The sequence below is a fragment of the Aedes aegypti genome, chromosome 2 (assembly GCF_002204515.2).
Source record: "Aedes aegypti strain LVP_AGWG chromosome 2, AaegL5.0 Primary Assembly, whole genome shotgun sequence".
Taxonomy (NCBI): Eukaryota; Metazoa; Arthropoda; class Insecta; order Diptera; family Culicidae; genus Aedes; species Aedes aegypti.
In genome coordinates this window covers 179,572,931-179,595,360 of record NC_035108.1, presented here as the reverse complement: position 1 = coordinate 179,595,360, position 22,430 = coordinate 179,572,931, and the positions used below count along the sequence as shown (strand labels likewise).

At 36.1% G+C, this 22,430-nt stretch overlaps 1 protein-coding gene across 5 annotated transcripts in view; it reads right to left on the bottom strand.

The window, feature by feature from the left end:
* LOC5570290 (protein disabled) overlaps positions 1-22,430 on the bottom strand; it is a 57,659-nt gene that overhangs the window by 31,028 nt on the left and 4,201 nt on the right. For 3 of the 5 annotated variants that reach the window (XM_021843298.1, XM_021843297.1, XM_021843299.1), the window contains exons 3-4: positions 10,913-11,028; positions 9,841-9,939 (exon numbers count right to left, since the gene is read on the bottom strand). In XM_021843298.1, the coding sequence (XP_021698990.1) occupies positions 9,841-9,939; positions 10,913-11,028 (215 nt within the window). Of the gene's footprint in view, positions 1-9,840; positions 9,940-9,991; positions 10,300-10,912; positions 11,029-11,135; positions 11,992-22,430 lie in introns of those variants that run through there. The other 2 variants (XM_021843300.1, XM_021843301.1) reach the window with 2 other exon arrangements.

Sequence of the window (22,430 nt, the reverse complement as noted above, 5' to 3'; positions counted from 1 at the left end):
TTGATACGTTCTGTCAATTTATAAGTGAATCTGAAAAATTTTAATCTGTGGAGATTATAAGCTAATGCGGCAATTTCAAAATTACAGGAGAAATTTTAAATGTTTCCATAATATACATGATTTTCGAGCACACTTATTTTTCTTGAAAATGTACAACAATTTAGAAAATAATACAGATGATAAAATGTTCAAACTTCGGTAGCAACAGAATATTTTTGTATTATACGGTAATTTGTGAAAATATTGTAGTTCTTTCAATAAAATTTAATCGATCATGTTGTGCAAACTTGACAACCCAATATATGAGAATATTTTAAAATCACAAAACCCATGGATCATTGCAAAAAAAAAATCAAACTGTTGTTAGGATCGTATTTCTCCTGTATTATTCACAGTTTTGTAAAAATGTTGTAGTTCTTTGAAAACATAAAAAATGTTTTAAAATATGTTTATTTTTATATCTAACAATAACTTTAAATTGATAAGGTCTAGAGACAATCAATAAATTGCAGAAGAAATTTCAGAATTTTCTGTATTATACAAAATTTTGTGAAAGTATTGTAGTTCTTTGAACAAACAGCGATCAACTAAGTTCAGGAAATTTGTTTCTCATGAACATATAAAGAAGAGTTAAAAATTACAAAACTGATGAGTCATTGCGATAAATATGAAATTACTGTAGAAAATCTGTATTTTCCTGAATTTTTCACTATTTTGTGAAAATATTGTAGTTTTTCCAACAGAAATTCATTATCAATGTTCTGGAAATTTGATGATCCTAAATATGAGTCTATTTTAAGATCATAAAATGTTTGGGTCATCGCGATGAATTTCAAGTTATAATTGAAAATGTATGTTTTCTGTATTCTACGCAGTTTTGTGAATATATTGTAGTTCTTTGAACAAACAGCGATCAACGATGTTCAGGAAATTTGTTTCTCATGAACATACGAAGAATTAAAAATTATAAAACTGATGAGTCATTGCGATAAATATGAAATTACTGTAGACAACCTATATATTTTCGTGATTTTTTTTACTATTTTGTGAAAATATTGTAGTTTTTCCAACAGAAATTCATTATCAGTGTTCTGCAAATTTGATGGCTTTAAATATGAGTATATTTTAAGATCATAAAATGTTTGGGTCATCGCAATAAATTTCATGTTTTTATTGAAAATGTATTTTTTCTGTATTCTACGCAGTTTTGTGAATATATTGTAGTTCTTTAAACAAACAGCGATCAACGATGTTCAGGAAATTTGTTTCTCATGAACATACAAAGAGTTTAAAACTACAAAACTGATGAGTTATTGTGATAAATATGAAATTACTGTAGAAAATCTGTATTTTCCCGAATTTTTCACTATTTTGTGAAAATATTGTAGTTTTTCCAACAGAAATTCATTATCAGTGTTCTGCAAATTTGATGGCTTTAAATATGAGTCTATTTTAGATCATAAAATGTTTGGGTCATCGCGATAAATTTCAAGTTATAGTTGAAATTTTTTTTTTTCTGTATTCTACGCAGTTTTGTGAATATATTGTAGTTCTTTGAACAAACAGCGATCAATGATGTTCAGGAAATTTGTTTCTCATGAACATACGAAGAATTAAAAATTATAAAACTGATGAGTCATTGCGATAAATAAGAAATTACTGTAGAAAACCTATATATTTTCGTGATTTTTTCACTATTTTGTGAAAATATTGTAGTTTTTCCAACAGCAATTCATTATCAGTGTTCTGCAAATTTGATGGCTTTAAATATGAGTATATTTTAAGATCATAAAATGTTTGGGTCATCGCAATTAATTTCATGTTTTTATTGAAAATGTATTTTTTTCTGTATTCTACGCAGTTTTGTGAATATATTGTAGTTCTTTGAACAAACAGCGATCAACGATGTTCAGGAAATTTGTTTCTCATGAACATACAAAGAGTTTAAAATTACAAAACTGATGAGTTATTGCGATAAATATGAAATTACTGTAGAAAATCTGTATTTTCCTGAATTTTTCACTATTTTGTGAAAATATTGTAGTTTTTCCAACAGAAATTCATTATCAGTGTTCTGCAAATTTGATGGCTTTAAATATGAGTATATTTTAAGATCATAAAATGTTTGGGTTATCGCAATAAATTTCAAGTTATTGTTGAAAATGTATTTTTTTTCTGTATTCTACGCAGTTTTTTGAATATATTGTAGTTCTTTAAACAAACAGCGATCAACGATGTTCAGGAAATTTGTTTCTCATGAACATACAAAGAGTTTAAAATTATAAAACTGATGAGTCATTGCGATAAATAAGAAATTACTGTAGAAAACCTGTATTTTCCTGTATTTTTCAATATTTTGTGAAAATATTGTAGTTTTTCCAACAGAAATTTTTTATCAGTATTCTGCAAATTTGATGGCCTTAAATATGAGTATATTTTAAGATCATAAAATGTTTGGGTCATCGCGATAAATTTCAAGTTATAGTTGAAAATGCACTTTTTCTGTATTCTACGTAGTTTTGTGAATATATTGTAGTTCTTTGAACAGCTAATAATCAAAAATTCAATGCCAATTGTTTGGTTACACTAAAACGATCATCATACAATAAAAAAATCTATAGGTTATCGCGATAAATTCTAAGTTATCTACAAATTACTCGCGGTTAGAATTTTTTTTAGGACTTGCTCCGGTGTTTTAAGTACTACAAATTAAACAGTAGTTTCCAAAAATATTTCAAAAATCTGACATGAATCTAGAAGCCCATACATTTCTGTAGGTGCCAAAATTTTGTAAATCGGACTTAGGACAGCTGAGATATAGTGGGTTGAATTTAGCGTTCCAACTGATTTTGAGGCTTCGTCCTCGGTGTGTTAATAATAAAATTATTGCTTGAACATGTCCTAAACGGATATCATGAATGGAATCGTTGCAAAATCAATTAAGAATAACTAAATAAACTCCAGCATTTTAAGAATAGTCCTTGAAGGTATTTCTGAAAAAATCTTAAAAAATGCATATTCAGCCATTAAATGAAAAACCGATCTAGTGGGTCACCGAATTCCGTGAAAATTTGCTTTCTTGTTCCTTATCCGAAATAAGGATAAACGTGTTTTTGGATTTTTGAATAGGGTGATAATTTCCGTAATAGGGTGATCAGAAAAATCGCGTTTTTGCAAAAAAAATATTTTTTTTATGAAATCATAACTTTTGAACCGCTTCAATAAATACCGTTTTGATTCATATTACGGATACTTAAGGACTCAGGGAAATATAACCCAGCATAGAGCATACAAAATACATTCTGTATGATTCCTTAGCGCTATTGAGCGTCGGAAGCACTTTACTTTCAAACAGTGGGTGAAGAATACGCTTCCTCAACTTCAATAATTTTCAATAAATCAAAATGTGTGGCCTTTTCATGATTCTTATTCCGGACGCTTCCTCACTTTTGCCTCATATTCCGGACACTTTGAATCGAATTCCGGACAGCTCATGATAATCATTAATGGAACAGTCAAATCATCAATCGAAATCGTTAAACCACCAAAGAGCCATCTAAGGTACTTGCGCATTATAAATTTTCAAAGATATTTATGGAAAAAGTTTACTAAAACGAGCCTTGAAATTGAGAACTTTTGAACAGCAAAAATTGAAACATTTCGCGTGAAATGTTTCCCATACAAAGTACCTGATACCTTGATACCTTGATGGCTACAGCGTAGCATCACGCCATTGCCGGGCGTATTGTAGAGCTCCATCTTCGTCGGTCTTGGGCGAAACTTCTCCAGTTGCCCCGAAAGTTTAGGGTCACCAGGTCCTCTTCCACTGCGTACAGCCAGCGTATTCGTGGTCTTCCCCGAAGCCGCTGGCCTCTACCTGGTTCCCTGCTGAATATTATTTTCGCAATTCTTTCTTCCGACATTCGCACTAAGTGACCAGCCCACTGAAGTCTGCCGTATTTTACACGATTGATAATATTCGCATCTTTGTACACTTGATACAACTCGTGATTCATGCGTCTGCGCCACACACCATTTTCAAGTTTCCCACCGAGTATTGTCCGCAGCACTTTACGCTCGAAAACACCGAGAGCTTTCCGGTCTGACTCTTTCAACGTCCACGCTTCGTGCCCGTAGAGAGCCACCGGGAGAATCAATGTTTTATACAGGGCGAATTTAGTTTCGGTTTGCAAGCTGCGGGACCTAAGCTGGTTACGTAGTCCGTAAAAGGCCCTATTCGCAGCCGCAACACGTCTTTTCACTTCGCGGGAAACGTCGTTGTCACATGTCACAAGTGTTCCAAGGTAAGCAAATTCTTCAACAACTTCAAACACATCCCCATCAAACACTACCTCAGCACTTACACCACCATGCCTGACTCTATCTCTACCTGCAACCATGTACTTCGTCTTGGTAGAATTGATGGTCAGGCCTATCCTCGCTGTCTCCATACAAAGTAGAGTGTCCGAAATTTGAAGCTGTCCGTAATATGAATCAAAACGGTATGTGAACTTCTCATGATTCTTATTCCGGACGCTTCCTTACATTTGTCTCATATTCCGGACACTTTGATTCAAATTCCGGACAGCTCACAAAAATAAAAGTCAGATCATCAATTGGAATTATCAAACCACTAAAGAGACGCCTCAGGCAGTTGGGCATTATAAAGTAGCATTGATATCTATGGAAAATGCTTATGAAAACCAGCCTCTGAAGTGAGAACTATTGAACGGCAAAAATTTAAACGTTTCGTGTGAAATGTTTCCCATGCAAATTAGAGTGTCCGGTAGAGATGCCAAGTCATTTTTTCAAAGATTTGGAAAATTTTGGAAATTTTGTCTGGATTTCCTATGTTGTGGATAGAGAACCATACAAATTAATTACAAAACCTTGCAAATTCGTGGAAAATAAATCTGGAAGGTTGGTAACGCTGGTGTTCAGAATTCGAAACTGCCCGTAATATGATCACCTGATTCCTATTTATATTACTTTTGTTTTCTTGGTTCCGTGTAGTCTCTTTTTTGTTCCAGTTTTTTTTTCTCTTTTTTCAAGCATAAGATTTTTATTTTAAAAGGCATTCAGTCACTACTAGCCCCGCTGTAGAAAATTCACCAGATTTGTATGTGGGATTCGCACCGTATTTTTCATATTTTGTTCAGAAACTTCATTTCACTACATTTCCGTTTTATGTCCAAAACATACCGTGCGACGTCGCAATCTTCATGAATTCGGGAGAACATGTCAGTAAAAGCATAAGCATAAGCATAAGCATAAGCATAGATGACCGTACAATTCGTAGTTGCTACTCCGTGAATTCGGGAGAACCAGTAAAAGAAGAAAAACTCGGTACGATTACATGTGGCCATTCTAGAACTCCTGGCACCGGTTCCACAAGGGTCTCTTTGGGGACATTTTTGTTTCATGTCAATCTTCATGAATTCGAGGGAAGTCAGTAATAAATAAAGAATTAGTTTATTCTCAACTGATTTGGCCACTCCAGTTCCATTCGATAGAACATGTCAATAAACGAATGATAATTTCGGTTTCAGAGCACCTTGCACAGGTTCCGCCATAGCTTCTTTGATGAAATTTCCGATTTATGTTCGAAACATGCCGTGATAACTAATGTGATCACTCCAAATCACCAAGCATTGGCTTCGCCAGGGCTTGCATGGAGAATTTCTATTTAACGATCAAAACATACCTTTGGGCGACGCACGGTTAAAAGCATTCGAATGAACGTGTCAATAGCTTTTAACGATAACGAAAAAGAAGATATCAAAATGTTAATATATTTACAGTTGACTGGATTATTGACAGAATAGTAAAACATTTGAATTGATGCGAATGAACTGGCTAATTATGTTTAAAGCCTAATAAATAAGAAAGAAAAAATGCATGGATTATTTGTATGTAAAACCCTTGCGGATACTAGATTAAATCTCGAATGGATTCTTAACTTAAGCTGTTTCTTCTTCTATTGCCATGTTCTTTCTAATTCACAAAAAATGAGACGTCGCACGTCATGTTTTGGACAAAAATGGAGATGTACCCAAAGAAGCCCTCGCGGAACCTGTTCAGGTGCTCTGGAGTGGTGAAATCTTTTGATATTTAACTTATTCCTCCTTAATTGACATGTCCTTTCGAATTCACGAAGATGGAGATGTCGCACGGTTGGACATAAAACGGAAATATCTCCAAAGTGGTACTTGTGGGAACCAACTACGATGTTCCGGAACGGTCTACTAATTCAAATTATGTTTAAATGATGACAATCGATCATTATCTTACGTTTTACATTAAAACTTCGGTGTTGTAACTGCAATAAGAAAAATCACCCTTCCAAAATTTGGCACCGTCTTGACCTCAGTACAACCCGGAATATCTCCGGTATGGTTTTGAATTCAGCATTTTCCATTTATGACAAATAACTAGTAGGGTCAGTGTTCCCTTAGTGGACAGTCCCCTATAGTCGCACTAGTGGCTTTTTACGGCCGTTTTGCTATGAATCTTTTCAAAATATTTTTTGACATGAAGGTCAAGAGATATTTATCTAAGTACCATTGATACACAGCTTGATTTTGTTCAAAAAATGATCGAAATAATAGTTTTGCTTAAAATTTGAGCTCCCTTGCGCCTATAGTTAACCTAATGTTCCTATAGTAGCACTACTGAGAGAAACTTTTTTTTATTATACGAAATAATTAATGAATTAAGTACTTTTTTACATCAAACGAAAGCTTTTGATCCACACTTTGAAGGAAAAATATAAAAGCTTTGTAAAAATACGGTTTTGATTAGTATTTTGCCAACGCCGTGATGCTAGTGCTACTATAGGAACAGAAATTAGAAATAGTGCTACTATAGGCACATGTATTCCTATAGTGGCACAAGCGATAATAAATGCAAACATATGATTTTTTTCAGTTTTCATATTTTTCCCACAAAACCAAGGTAAAAAGCTTTCAGATGATGTAAAAATTATGACGCTAGCGTTATTTTTCGATTTTATACGAATATTTGTTCTTAGCTATGCGGCTATTGGTACATCGACCCTACCGTAATTTCGGGTGAAATTGATCATTTTTCACGGTTTTCCTTTTCTGTTTTCTATAATGTTTACAATACCAAACAACTGGATCCAGGAAAACAAGTACGAAGGTGAGCCTCATGGACTCATGTACCCAAAATTTTCTACCAAATGTCATTTTAGTGCTAAGAAATATCTCCAAAATAAAAATGGGGGATCTCATTTAGGGGTGAAATTGATCACTTGCCAATGCGATTATTGTTAGTTTTCAAATCAACTCTACATAATACATTTGAGCTCTCTGAATCTGAATATGCTTGCCAAATTCTTAACAATACAATATTTACAGAAATAATGAAAAGTTAAAATTTCAAGAATAACGCGGAAAACGCCTAAATGTATGCAATTTCCTAAGGAATCACCTTATATCTAACAGAAATTCAATTATTTCCACCGAATGAGAAAATTGGTAGTTTTCTTTAAATAAATCCTGGAAAATCCGAATGCAATGCTATAACAAATTGACGAAGGAATTTTTCACACTTAGCGGACTTTGGGGCAAGTGTGCCACCCCTGCTTTTTATAAAAACTACAATATATATTTTCTCTTTGAGCTTAACAATATGTTCCCTTATAGTTACTATCCCCAATACTATGATCGAAATATGATAAAGATTGCTCTATTTTTCACGTGTTTACATCGACTTGTGCAAAGACAACCAAATTTGAGTGGATTTTTATAAGATATCGTTGTTTCTAAATAGCATGGTGAAAGGTAAATTATTAACAGATTTTTCTAACTTACTGTACATCGTGAAACTATTCAAATGTGTAAGTTATTGTGGCATTTGAACAAAAAAAGTATTTAGTTTTACATACGAGATCCAGTTTGGTTGAAATGTATACTTGTTGGGGCAAGTGTGCCATTGGTGTGCTATTTGGTAAACAAAAATTGTTGAAATGAAATTTATAAAAATGTAAACATCATCAACAAAATTATAATAATAAACCAGAATGAGGCACCAGTAGTAGTTTCTGAAGTATAGTAGGGGAATAACTGACATTTTTGCCCCCCAAAGTGATTTTTTCTCAAAATATTCAATAATAACATGTTTTTCGGCTTATTAAGTACCGTTTTACATATCTACATCGATATTTAACCGTTATTCAGTGCTGATCTAGTTTAATATTATACATATTCGCCGTATTATAAGGGTAATACATATATTGCATTGAATGGAGACAAAAATAATAATTTTAGTTATTCGAATTGAGTAATAGGGAGTTACGCATGTTTTGAACCTTGTTATAAAGCATCCCCTTATTACGGTTAACATAAAATTATTTTGTAAATCATCGATTAGCGTCTGCTTTGTAAGAAATATTAATTGGAAATAAAGAAAATTTCATTACAAGTAGAATTACATGCGATGTTCATTCTGTGGCCGTCTTGCCCCATATGGGTGGCACACTTGCCCCATAGTGTCGAAGAATAGGTTATTTTGGATAATTTTTGAGAAGTTCCAAAACTAATACTTTTTAAATTATTTTCTTTTTAAATGACACAGTGGTTATGAAAAGATGTGAAACTAACATCATGAGGCTAAATAGAACGATTTGCTAAAGGTGGCACACTTTCCCCAAATTTCGCTACTTTCCGGAGAGATTTTAGATAAATTCATCCCGAAATTAGTGGTAGATTTTAAGATATTGGCTGTTGAACATACAAAATTCATTTGCATTGTTTGGCATTGCCAAAGAATTTGTTTGCTTAATTTGTCACAGAATTCAAACTTGATGTTCAGAACAATACTTATAAACAACGTTCATAATGTTTACGATGTTTGATGATTATTTTTCTATTGTTTAGAAAAGTATTGTATTTTGCCATGTAATATTAACGAAGAATTTTGTATGGAGACCGCAAGCCTGTTGAAAAAGTTGATTTAACCTTTATTTAATCGTGCAATTTCAATCAAATTATACCTTAAATGAAAGTTAAAGTCCTATTTTTCATGCTTGGTTCATTAGATTACAAATTTTTTTGATAAAACATACTTTAAATTTCACGCAAACTGCAAATAAAGCAGTGTTTTATACAACTTTAGCGACCGGTAGCTCTAAATTGTGACTTGCAGGAGCATTGTTGAGAAAGGTATTAGATTCAGCAATCCCCAATCTTCTGGATATGCACCTTGAGACACGCGAAAATATCATTTTTGTTACGCTGTGTTATAATACTTCTTTGAACTATTTCCCAAGAGGGATACCAAAAGAAAACATCAGTTGAATTTATAGAAGAGTCTTAGGAGAAATGTCGGGTTATTTATTACAGCGGAATGAGTAATTTTGATGACAAGTTTCTTAGCAGAGACCTGGTGAGTGGTGAAGTTTATGACAGACTTTTGAAGGATATTTAGCAAGCTTCTTGGTGGATTTTCGATTAAATATGTAGGCAGATTTTTAGCTGAAATCTGAAGTTTTGAAAAATATCTAAGTAGTTTTGAATTGCGCAATGGTTTCAAATGGAAAAAATGTTTCAAAAGAACAGAAAATTGTAAAGAAAGCTCTCAGCAACTAATTGTGCAAGTTCTTATAGACCACTGCTCAGAAGCTGAATATTCTAGTATTTTTTTCTCGCATTAATTTGTTTGGAACTGACAACATTATAGACAACGCATCTGAAAAGCCATGAAAAATGATCAAATTCACCCAAAGTTACGGCACCTAGCTTTTTTTTTTTCAAAATTTTGTGTTGTGTTGAAATTTTTTTGATGTAGCCAACTGATTTCGTTTTCTATAATACATACCCCAGTTTTCTCATCTCTCAATCGCAATCCATCGATAGTAACGTGTATCGTGATTCTCTGTTTGTGCTCTCCTGCAGCTCGGATGGCCATTTTGAGATCCTACAAAGAAAAGGCCCTGTTACTAGAGTTCATTATTTGCACAATGTTATACCTAATAAAGATTGACGTCATGTTATTGTTCGACTAGAAATGATAAATAACGCGAGTGGATGCCTTTTTGGTTTGTGTAAAAGAATTTCAGAACCACAGGAAAATGTAAACAAATGCCGAATAAAATTGTTTTCGTTTTATAACAATCAACCAATTTAAGCGGAATTCAATCAAGCGTCGATTTATTACCAACGCAAATCTCCTGCTGGGCGCCAGTCGTTCATTCGAGTGCTAATGTACCTTTTACACGTTCGTATTTGATCATTGATCCATGGTGTATACTTCCTACACAACTATCCACCACAGATAAACGTACGATTGGTTCGAATTTTACACCGGATAAGTACATCGTCTAAGTAAGTTATCGAAAAGGCATATTGTCTTCTTTGTACAATTTATGAAATTTTGAAGTCTAAATATTTTATGATCACATATTTTAAGGGCTCGTTAGTTATTATTATCTAACTTTTCTGATGTCTTTATAACATAATTAGCGGTTATGATCTTCTGAGTCCTTTGTATTGTTATCTGTTATTGTTTAACACTATAATATTTCAGCTCAACGTAAATAAGTTGATTGTCACTACGATAAACATATCTATGGCTGATTGTCTGTGAGTCAGTTGTTGACTATTGTAGATGCAACCGACGGCATTACTCTGATTAACTCTGTTTTATTTATTTTGTGTTGTTGCGCGAAGTCTTTTTCTCGCCGTCTCGTCCGTATGCACTTCCCTTATACTACTGGCGTTGTTAGTTACTCTACACTATACTGATTTAAATTGGATCAATTTCACTTGAGCGCGCTGTCCGTTTGATTATCCGAAAGGCAGGCAGTGTCAGTGTCCATCGTTCATGTCTGTATGAACAGTCAGTAGTGTAGCGCATCACATCTGAAGCGACTGCTAAAAATAGATCTTACCTGCAGTGCTTCCTGGCACATACGGTCTCCTCTGGCTTCGCCGACCTCCAGGATGCCAATCAGTTTGGCCTTGAAGCTCACTCCATCGCCGAAGAACCGTCCAGGTTCGTTCCGATCTGTGTGAGGAAGGAAGAGATGCGAAGCTTTGATTAGTTCAAAGGCCTTGACTTCACATTCCAGGTTTATTTTAAGAACAAAAACGTAAATAGAGTGGATGCCTTACTTGCGATCGACTTTCGATCTTGCAGCTTCAACATCATCAACTTGTTTTTTCGACGATAGTTCTTTATCGATATACTTTCATAAGTCTCACTGTAACGAAATCTTTGTGCACGATGTACGGTACTCTATTTGCGTGTTTCTTACAAACCAGTATAATTGAAACAATTCTAGCAATAAAGCAATGGCTTCTCACGCAGAAAGCGAAGCAAATTGTTGTCTTCCCTTAGTTAACCGAGATTTTCTGTGACTCTGCTCTTTTCAATCAAGTCGTACAATCCGCACTTGTCTCGAGCAGCGCCGCGAAGAACAGCTGTATAACTGCACGGTCGTAGTCTTGATTCTGCTCAGAATTTCGTTTGGATGAAGAGAATTTCGCACTTTAGCTGCGACGACGTCGAACTGCTAAATGATTCATGCCTCTCCATAACCCGTCCCCATTCTTTTTGACTGACTTGCATTGCCATTGTCTGCTGATGATGACGATGATACTAGGGAGATATCGTTGATACGCTCGATAAATACCACAATTCCAAAAATTTCATTAAAACTACTGCCTTCTGTCGCCACTGAATACCATTCATTGAAGCGCCCAGTGACTAGGTAAAGAGTTAAATGTCTCAGCCTAGCTTCATACGTATGTACGTAACGGGCATAGCGTTTAGAATTGATTATTCACTGAAATCACCATTCTCTTTTTGGGTAAATTAGATTCTCTTCTTCGCCATAGGTCACAATGATCGCTATGCAGATTGAATATCACACCGACCGGAGTCGGCTATCGGAGTCACAACATAGAACACTCCCAGCTTCTAACTGTGTAGCCTGGGTTCAACACTCAATCAATGACTGACGTTTACGGTTTGGTCGACTCGAATGGCGACCCAAACAGCGCAAGCAAACAACCGTACACTTGTGTAGTGAACATCATCGACCATCCACCGAGATTCATTCATTCCAAACGCATACCACTTTCATAGATGTGCTCGTTGGTCGTGGATATATAGACAGTGTGCCCATAATGTGTGGGTGTTGTATATCTTTATATCGAGTATGCTTATTCTGTCTGTCAAAATGCTATTCATTTATCCTGAAACTAAAAACGCTAGCAGTGTATTTCTATTTGTGGATGTCCTTTTTATATCCACTTCATTGAATATGTATCGATTGATATCTATGACGTTTAAAGTTTAGTAGAAACTTTGTGATTAGGTCAAAATTTCTAAAAAAAAAAAGTTTTTCTGCTAATTTAGAATAAAGCACAATCAAACAAATTTTCATGGCGAGGCACAAAAATTCAACTTAAGAAGGCTTTCATACAGTCCAAAACAGTATTTAATTGTTCTTCAATGAAAGTTCATTTGGCAATCACCACATCATCAAAATTTTTATTTTTTCTGCGAATTTATAACTTACACATGTACAAGTTAAATTATTCTAAGTGTCTAGTGATTTCTGTTGAAATAACCTTTTAAGTATAACATAATTATCAAGGGTTGTGCATTATTTAAATTACAAAAACTTTGAGCTCTTCAATATTTTTGAATATTTTATTCACATGTTCTCAAAAACTCTTCTATTTTTAGAATCTGTGTCGATTTTGATCATTGGTTATCTGAATCCGAAGATATTCCAATACTTGGGATACCGGTGTGTTGCCATAACCAAGGCTACCTTTTTTTTCTTATGTTCGGTTTTCCTATTTGAAACAATACTTCAACGGAATACGCGTATCAGTCAAAGAATACAACATCTAGTGGAATTAAATGGTACAGTATTTTGGGTTTACATTTATTTTTTGCAAATTGATTACTCGGTAATTGAAACACTATTTTTTGTTGAATTCATTAGGGTAGAAGCACCGGTTTTGGCCATACGCCAGTTGTAGCCATAGGAGATTATACACCGTTTTACATAGCCAATCAACATGAAACCTTTTGTGTTCTGAAGATCACAATCACATGATAGAGCTACATTCATTTACTCGTCCAAATTGATTCAAAATATAAGAAAAACAATTAATTTTCCTTATAATTTTAACTCCCATACACCTAATTTGGCCAGGGCACTCCTAATTTGGCCACTCTCATGAGAAATCAATGCGATTGGCCAATTTAATTTTTATTGACATTTTCTCTTAGGCTGGCCAAAACCGGTGCTTTTACCCTATGCTTTTGAAATATAATCGTTTATACTTTACTACTGATCTCTGACCAATGCCAGCTTTCATTGTGAGTGTTCATGAAATCTTTTGAATTCCACATCCAAAGGCGTACGGTCGTGGTTTAGAACATGGGAACGGTAAGACACAAATCTACTTGTTACCTTAGAATTGTTTGAATGAGATCCACTTATTAACGTAGTTTACAGTCATTGAAAATAACCAAATAAAATAATTTGGCAAGACGCGCGTAATGAGGTGTTGCAATCATGCTTTTGCAAAAACGACGGCTCTCTCTGATCGTTCAAATACTATGTTGTTAGTCGCTAGAGACGATTTTTTCCATCCTTGCTACAGAGTCATTCGCCTCGAACTTTTACGAAATGTTTCTGTTTCAAAAATATAATTGATTCATGCATAACTTATGTGTCAATCCTAGAATTAAATTATGACAGTGCTAGATCAACCAAATAAGTTACATTATATTTTCAATTTAAGTTCAAATTGGTCGGCGTTAAGTCAGAGTGGACCAAGTACAAATCTTGGGAAAATTGGATTATTATTTCATTAGAAATATTTGACGAAAAAAAAAAAAACAAATAAAGCCACAAATTTTGAAATATTTGACGAAAAAAAATAGAGTTCTATTTTGCAATAACCTGTAATAAAAAGTTTGCTCAATCAAATAAAACAGATCTTTTGAGATCTATAAAAATAAAAATAGAATGTGATCTATATAAACGAAAATGTATATAAATATAAATGTAATGCTGAAAACCTCTGTTCTATGGTGTCTGAATGGAATGTCCTAGAATCAGCTCATTCACCCAGTATATAGGGTGTCCCAGAAAGTGTGGGCACGACTTCACCATACTGCCCTTCCAAGACGTGTGAAGATAAAAATTTGATTTTCACACATTTGATTACTATACCCGACTGTATAGTAATCAGAGAAGATTGCGAGTTTTAAACGAATAATTCAAGCATTGTTGTGTTGATTACATAACATTTTTTTTAAGCATCTGTTATCAGTCTTGCACAAATTGCATTATTTTTGAGCGACTTTGTTTTACAAAATTAGTTCTGTGTCAGAAAGTGCGTATAATAAAAATCTAAAAAATATATTTATCATCGACGATATGATAATTGATCAGACTATCACTTATTCAAATTGAAATTTTAAACTTAAGCATATCAAATTTGTATTGAAACTAAAAATCCGATTCCAGCCGTGGTCGATTTGAAAATGGTCAAAAAACAAATCCATATATTTACGTAAAACATGAACAAATCAAAATTTAAAGTTGCCTATCTAAGTAAATAGGGATTAACCGTTCGTAAATCTGAAATGTATCATTTTTATTACAATTTATAATACCTGAAGAGCAATATTTTTTTTATTTTTTCAAGTGTTCTCTAACAAAGCAAAATGATATTTCAAACAAAAATGTTTGTAAAACCTCCTTGATACAATGTACTTGAACTCACTATGGCAAAAGATATGATTAAAACATATTTTACTAGTTATTTTTCAACAAAAACAAAATGTAGGGTCTGTGCTGGCCAAATAAGAATTGATTTTCTAAAATCAAAATTTCCAATATAAAAGTTTATTTATTCAAACAAAATTTTCACAGATGCTGGTTGAAATAGCCCATAAAAAAATGCAAAAATATAAAAATATTTGATTGTTTGAAAAATAAAGTCATGTAAAATTAAGTCTGAAATCATGCAAAAATGCACAGAAAGAAAAATCCATGTACATTTCAGCGTAAAATCATGCATATGAAAGGAATGCCAGAAATGTCGCAAATTTACACGTCACATCGTGTAAAATTACAATTACATCATGTAAGTTTCCGCTGTACATCGTGTAATCTAGCATGGACTCTAACCGATTACGCGACAATTGGCATAAATTTACATGATCTTAGATGTAATTTTACATGAAGTGTCATGTAAATTTGCGACAAATCTGGCATTCCCTTTATGTGCACGATTTTACGCTGAAATTTACATGGATTTTTCTTTCTGTGTGTTCTCATGTAATCACACAGAATCCTACTGGATTACATGACATATAATTGAAGTTTACATGACATATCATGTAAATATCCATGATAGTCCACGCTCCAATTATGTGCATTATATGTCTCAGAATTTTACACGTTTTGTTTGGACTGTGTGATTATAATACATTTTCGAGCTGTTTAGTGGAATACCTATAAGTAGATGAAACCCCGAATTTAGTACTATACCATTTAATTCCACTAGAATTTGTATCTTTTGACAGATACGCTTATTTTGACCTCAACTGTAAGGTCGTCTTCAGTGTCGTGTACAGTGTTGTGAAAAACTCAATTTCTCACAACTCACGCTTGAGATTTTTCATGCGTGAGTTGTCAATCATGCAACTCAGCAGTCAAAAAATCATGGATGAGTTGGCTCACCTTTTTAACTCATTGTCTCGTATTTCCACAGTTTACTCACACACGGCAATAATTTCTTGTTAGTCTGGTAAAAATATGTTAATCCTTTCTAACGTAGACAACAACATTCGGATTTCAAGAGTTTTTGCCGGGTTTTGCGACTGAATCATTTTTTACGGTTTGAGTTGATTGAGTTGATTTTGCATCAAAATCTCAAGCGTGAGATTTGCGAAGCAGATCTCTAATGAGTTTGCTCGCACGGGAGAGCGTATTGATTGAGATTTTGAGTGTTAGTCTATCAACACTGGTCGTGTACTAGACTCGACTTCTTGTTTTCTTGTTGTTCGACGCATTGTTTCGTGTGTCCGTTTTCTAGAGTTGGTTCTGTTGTGTACGGTGCACATTATTTCTTTTCGAAATATTTGGTTCAAAATGTCAACTGAATCATTTCAATGAACCCTTCGACCAGTAACACAAAACTTGTTTCAAATTAATTGCTCATCCTTCAAAAATGGCAAATGACCGATAGATAACGATACTCGCTAGACAAGATTTCGAATGTAGCTAAAAAAATATGGTAGAAACAATTAAATTGTAGTCATTTTAAAACTTAAGTTAAGGTCATACAGTATTGGACAAAACATTTGCAACTTTTTCGATTTTCCATACAAAATGACCAACTTTGGTAAGCTAGATCTCAGTTATTTATAGATCGATTTGAATGAAATTTTCACAGAACATCAGATATAACTTGAGTTTTAACATATATGTTTGAGTGATTTTTCCAATCACGGGTTTATAAATTATAACGGTTTATCTAAAGTGTAATTTTCGACGAAAAATTCAAAACTATTTATCTCAAAATCTGATAGCCCTACACAAAAACTGTCTTCATCAAACTTGTTCACCTCGTTAAAATATACAACTTTGCTGAAGATACCATGAAGCTATTCCTTCAATATGTTTAGTTATGTCATTTATAAAAAAATCGTCAAAAAATTGACTTTAGTCTAACCGTTACTGCGTTTGAACTTGTGGTTGGAAAAATTACTCAAAAATATATGTTAAAATTCAAGTTATGTCTGATGTTCTGTCAAAATTTCATTCAAATCGTTCTTTAAATAACTGAGATCTAGCTTATCAAAATTGGTCATTTTGTATGGAAAATCGAAAAAGTTGCAAATGTTTTGTCCAATACTGTATATTGCACACACAAAATTTTAGTTTGCTCCAGCCTACTGTAATTGTCTGAAACAAACAATTTAGGGGGTTGCATGCTCCTCGTCTTACCTAGCAAATTCAACAATTTTTTTAAACAAACTAAACATTAGTTGTTTCGTTTGGCATTTGTTAAAACAACCAAGGCTTTAGTTTGTTTCAAACTGGAAAAATAAGTTTTGAGTTTGCCAATCTTATGATTGTTACAAACAAATTCATTGTTTGAAATTAACAAATAATTTTAATTTGTATAATTTGTAAGTTTTTGCCATTGCTGTTTATTATTATCACTATATTTAAGTGAAAGTAGTTTGTTCATAATGTACCGGAATTTGAGATCTGTTGGAAATGTTCCGTTTTGCGCCTCATGCCGCTGATTTAATTCAATTTTGATCAAAAAAAAATCTTAACCCATATCCGCCCAGCGTCCTAAAAATACGACAGAAGCCCCGAACGCCCAGCGTCCTATAAATAGGATAGTACTTGTAGTGCAAATATCTGGAAAATACAGAGGTTTACGAGAAAACTGTCTTCGGCAAAGTTGATCACAGGACTGCTGACTTCCACTTGGTAACTAATTTAATACAGAATTAACCACCAGACGCCAACAAATGTTGCATATCTAAGCAACATATGAAACAACTCTCCGACGTACAAATATTTGCTTCGTTTATATCTCAGTCCAGCGATGAGATACAAAATTGGTGTCTTCGACAAAGTTGAACAACTAAATAATACCTATTCGCATAGAACCTTATACATTCGGAAAATACTCCCAAGATGGCGCTAGTGAGCCAAAACTTTATTTGCTTCTATCTTAGTCCAGTTATGAGATACAAAATTGGTGTCTTCGATAAAGTTGATCAACTAAATGAGACTTTTTCGCCTAAAACCTCATTAGATCGGAAAACACTCAAAAAATGGCGCTAATGGTCGAACATTTTGATTGTTTATATCTATGTTCAGTGATGAGATACATCGTTGGTGTCTTCAACAAATGTGTTCAACTGAATGAGATCTATTCGCCCGAAAACTTATAAGTTCGAAAAACATTCACTAGATGAGATTATTTTATTTTGCTAATATCTCAGTCAAGTAATTAGATACAAAGTTTGTATCTTGGACAATGTTGAACAACTAAATGAATCCTATTCGCCTAAAACCTTATTCGTTCAGAAAACACTCACATGGTGGCGCTAGTGGTCAAATATTTTTTTATATATCTCAGTCCAGCGATGAGATAAGAAATTGGTGTCTTCGACATAATTGAGCACTTATGGGATCTATTCGCCCAAAAACATAGTAGTTTGAAAAACTTTCCCATGGTGGCGCTAATAGACAAACATATTATTTGCTTATATCTCAATCCAGTGATTGGATACAAAGTTAGTGTCTTTGACAAAGTTGAAGAACTAAATGAGACCTATTCGCCAGGAAACTTATTACTTCGGAAATCACCTAAATGGCACTAATGGGCACACATTTTATTCACTTTCGCCTAAATCCTTCTTATTTCGGAAGGCATTCTCATGAAAACGCTAGTCGGCAAATATTTTATTCGCCTTAATTGAAGTCCAGTGATAAAAAATTGGGTATCTTCGAAAACGATGATCAACTAAAGGATATATTTTCGCAAAAAAAACTTCTTAGCTGGGAAATGCTTTTATATGCGAAACATCAAGGAAACAACCAATAAGGCCGGTTCTTCAACTTCAGCATCATAAACGTGCATAGCCCTCACTCCGGAAGCACTGATGATGACAAAGACGCATTTTACGCGCAGCTCGAACGCGAGTACGACCGCTGCCCAAGCCACGACGTCAAGATCATCATAGGAGACTTAAACGCTCAGGTTGGCCAGGAGGAGGAGTTCAGACCGACGATTGGAAAGTTCAGCGCCCACCGGCTGACGAACGAGAACGGCCTACGACTGATAGATTTTGCCGCCTCCAAGAACATGGCCATTCGCAGCACCTACTTCCAGCACAGCCTCTCGTATCGATACACCTGGAGATCACCACTGCAGACGGAATCACAAATCGACCACGTTTTGATCGATGGACGGCACTTCTCCGATATTACCGACGTCAGAACCTATCGTGGCGCTAACATTGACTCCGACCACTACCTGGTGAGGGTGATACTGCGCCAAAAACTATCCGTCATTAACAATGTACGGTATCGACGCCCGCTTCGGTATAACCTAGCGCGTCTGGCCCAACCGAACGTCGCTGCCGCATACGCGCAGCATCTCGAGGTAGCGTTGCCGGAAGAGGGCGAGCTTGACGAAGCCCCTCTTGAGGACTGCTGGAGCAACATAAAAGCAGCCATCAACAACGCAGCCGAGAGCATCGTCGGGTACGTGGAAAGGAGAACATGTGACAATTGGTTCGACGAAGAATGCAGGCAGGTTTTGGAGGAGAAGGATGCAGCGCGGGCTGCAATGCTGCAGCAAGGAACGCGACATAACGTGGAGCGATATAAAAGAAAACGAAAGCAGCAAACCCGCCTATTCCGGGACAAAAAGCGCCGCCTGGAAGAAGCGGAATGTGAAGAAATGGAACAGCTGCATCGTTCACAAGAAACGCAAAAGTTCTACGAGAAGCTTAACTCATCCCGAAAAGGCTTCGTGCCGCGAGCCGAAATGTGTAGGGATAAGGACGGAAGCATCTTGACGGACGGACGTGAGGTGATTGAAAGGTGGAAGCAGCACTACGATGAACACCTGAATGGCACGGAGAACACAGGCGCCGAGGGTCACGACAGCGGAGGAAGTGGCTACGTCAGCACGGCGGATGAAGGAAACCAACCTGCCCCCACATTGAGGGAAGTTAAGGATGCCATCAACCAGCTCAAGAATAACAAGGCCGCTTGTAAGGATGGTATTGGAGCTGAACTCATCAAAATGGGCCCGGAGAGGTTGGCAGCCTGTCTGCACCGGCTGATTGTTAGAATCTGGGAAACGGAACAGCTGCCGGAGGAGTGGAAGCAAGGGGTCATATGCCCCATCTACAAAAAGGGCGACAAACTGGAATGTGAAAACTGTCGTGCAATCACTATCCTGAATGCCGCCTACAAAGTGTTATCCCAGATTATCTTCCGTCGTCTATCACCAATAACAAATGAGTTTGTAGGAAGTTATCAAGCTGGTTTCATCAACGGGCGCTCGACAACGGACCAAATCTTCACTGTACGGCAAATCCTCCAAAAATGCCGTGAATACCAAGTCCCAACGCATCACTTGTTCATCGATTTCAAAGCGGCTTATGATAGCATCGACCGCGAAGAGCTATGGAAAATTGAGTAGGCTACCGTGGAACGATGCAAGGAATTTGCCGAGCTACTTTGAACGATGCCAGCTGATAAGATTGGAATCTTTGTCAGCCAGACGTACCAATCAGCAACGTCTGTTCATATTCGACCTGATCAAAGGGGGAATAGATTGCCCTGCACTGCTGGAGCTGCTGAGTTTCAATGCTCCTTCTAGAAGATTTCGGAACGCTGTTCTTCTGTGTATACCAAATCATCGGACTAACTATGGTTATAATAGCTCCTTGAGTTCTTGCTTTCGAGCATTCAACGATGTTGGAGACAAATTTGATTTTGACGTGACGAAATAGAATAAGAAACTGATTTTCATTTTTTTTATATACTAAATTCAGTCTGTACGATATTTCGAAGACGGTGTAAATAAATAAATAAATAAATAAAATCATGGACGAGTACAGCTTTTCCGGGAAGCTCACAAGACTAATAAGAGCAACGATGGACGGTGTGCAGAATAGCGTGAAGATTTCGGGCGAACATTCCAGTTCGTTCGAATTCCGCCGGGGACTTCGACAGGGTGATGGACTTTCGTGCCTGTTGTTCAACATCGCGCTAGAAGGTGTCATGCGGAGAGCCGGGTTCAATAACCGAGGTACGATTTTCACAAGATCCAGCCAATTTGTTTGCTTCGCGGATGATATGGATATTGTCGGCAGAACATTTGGAACGGTGACAGACCTGTACACCCGCCTGAAACGTGAAGCGACAAAAGTCGGCCTGGTGGTGAATGCGTCAAAAACAAAGTACATGCTGATAGGCGGAACCGAGCGCGACAGAGCCCGCCTGGGAAGCAGTGTTACGATAGACGGGGATACTTTTGAGGTGGTTGATGAGTTCGTCTACCTCGGATCCTTGTTAACGGCTGATAACAACGTTAGTCGTGAAATACGGAGACGCATCATCAGTGGAAGTCGCGCCTACTATGGGCTCCAGAAGAAGCTGCGGTCGAGAAAGATTCACCCTCGCACCAAATGTACCATGTACAAAACGCTTATAAGACCGGTGGTCCTCTATGGACATGAAGCATGGACCATGCTGGAAGAGGACCTGCAAGCACTTAGAGTGTTCGAACGAAGGGTGCTTAGGACGATCTTTGGCGGAGTACAGGAAAACGGTGTGTGGCGGCGGAGAATGAACCACGAGCTCGCTAGGCTCTACGGCGAACCCAGTATCCAGAAGGTTGCGAAAGCCGGAAGGGTGCGCTGGGCAGGGCATGTTGCAAGACTACCGGACAACAATCCTGCAAAGATGGTGTTCTCGTTGAATCCGGTTGGCACAAGAAGGCGAGGAGCACAGCGAGCGAGGAGGCTTGATCAGGTGCAACAGGATCTAGAGAACGTGGGCCAAAATCGAAGTTGGAGAGACACAGCCATGAACCGAGTAAATTGGCGTAACATCGTTAACGAGGTTTTATCAAATTAATTGATGTAACACCAACTAAATAAAATAGACCAATAAGAAATTGGTTTCTCCAGGATCAAAACAATGGATACCTACTTACTATGGAGTCAAGTAACAATCGCTTATTTCAGATGCAATGCTTCTTACATTTTTAGATGAACCTTGACACCATTTATTGAAGGCTAAAAGAAGAAAACACATGTTTTCTAGCCGTCGAATGAAAAAGATGATCTTTTGAAGGGAGTGAAGAACAAAAAACCGGCAAATTGACTAATCCATCCATGAACTGAACTCCAAGGGTGGAGGGCGGCTGTCAAATGAGAGTAAAATTGAATAGCCGCTAACCTAAGTCCAGAACCAGTTTTATGGCTTAACGTGGAAAAGTAAAAATTATTATTCGCAAAATTACAGGTAATAAATGTGCTTGAAAGATATTGTTTGCAAGCAGTTATTTACTACGCGCTACTGCAGTGCGTTGTTGCCAATTTAATCAGTAAATTCTACTAAATTCCTAAAATGAATGAGAAAATTGATTACTCCTTCGCCATTGTTTGGTCGTATTTTTGTATGGTTGTTTGCATTTTAGAACCAGCGACACGTTGAAGTAGCAGTAAAGAGCCTCCCTCGCTGAACTCACTCGGTCCAAGAATTGTGACATTTGAGCGGGCACGCTTCCGTATGCTCCCCAGGTATTCTTACCCGCTCTGTCAAAATCTTGGACCGCGTGGATTCGGTTCTATCGGTGGATAAGACCATATGCATT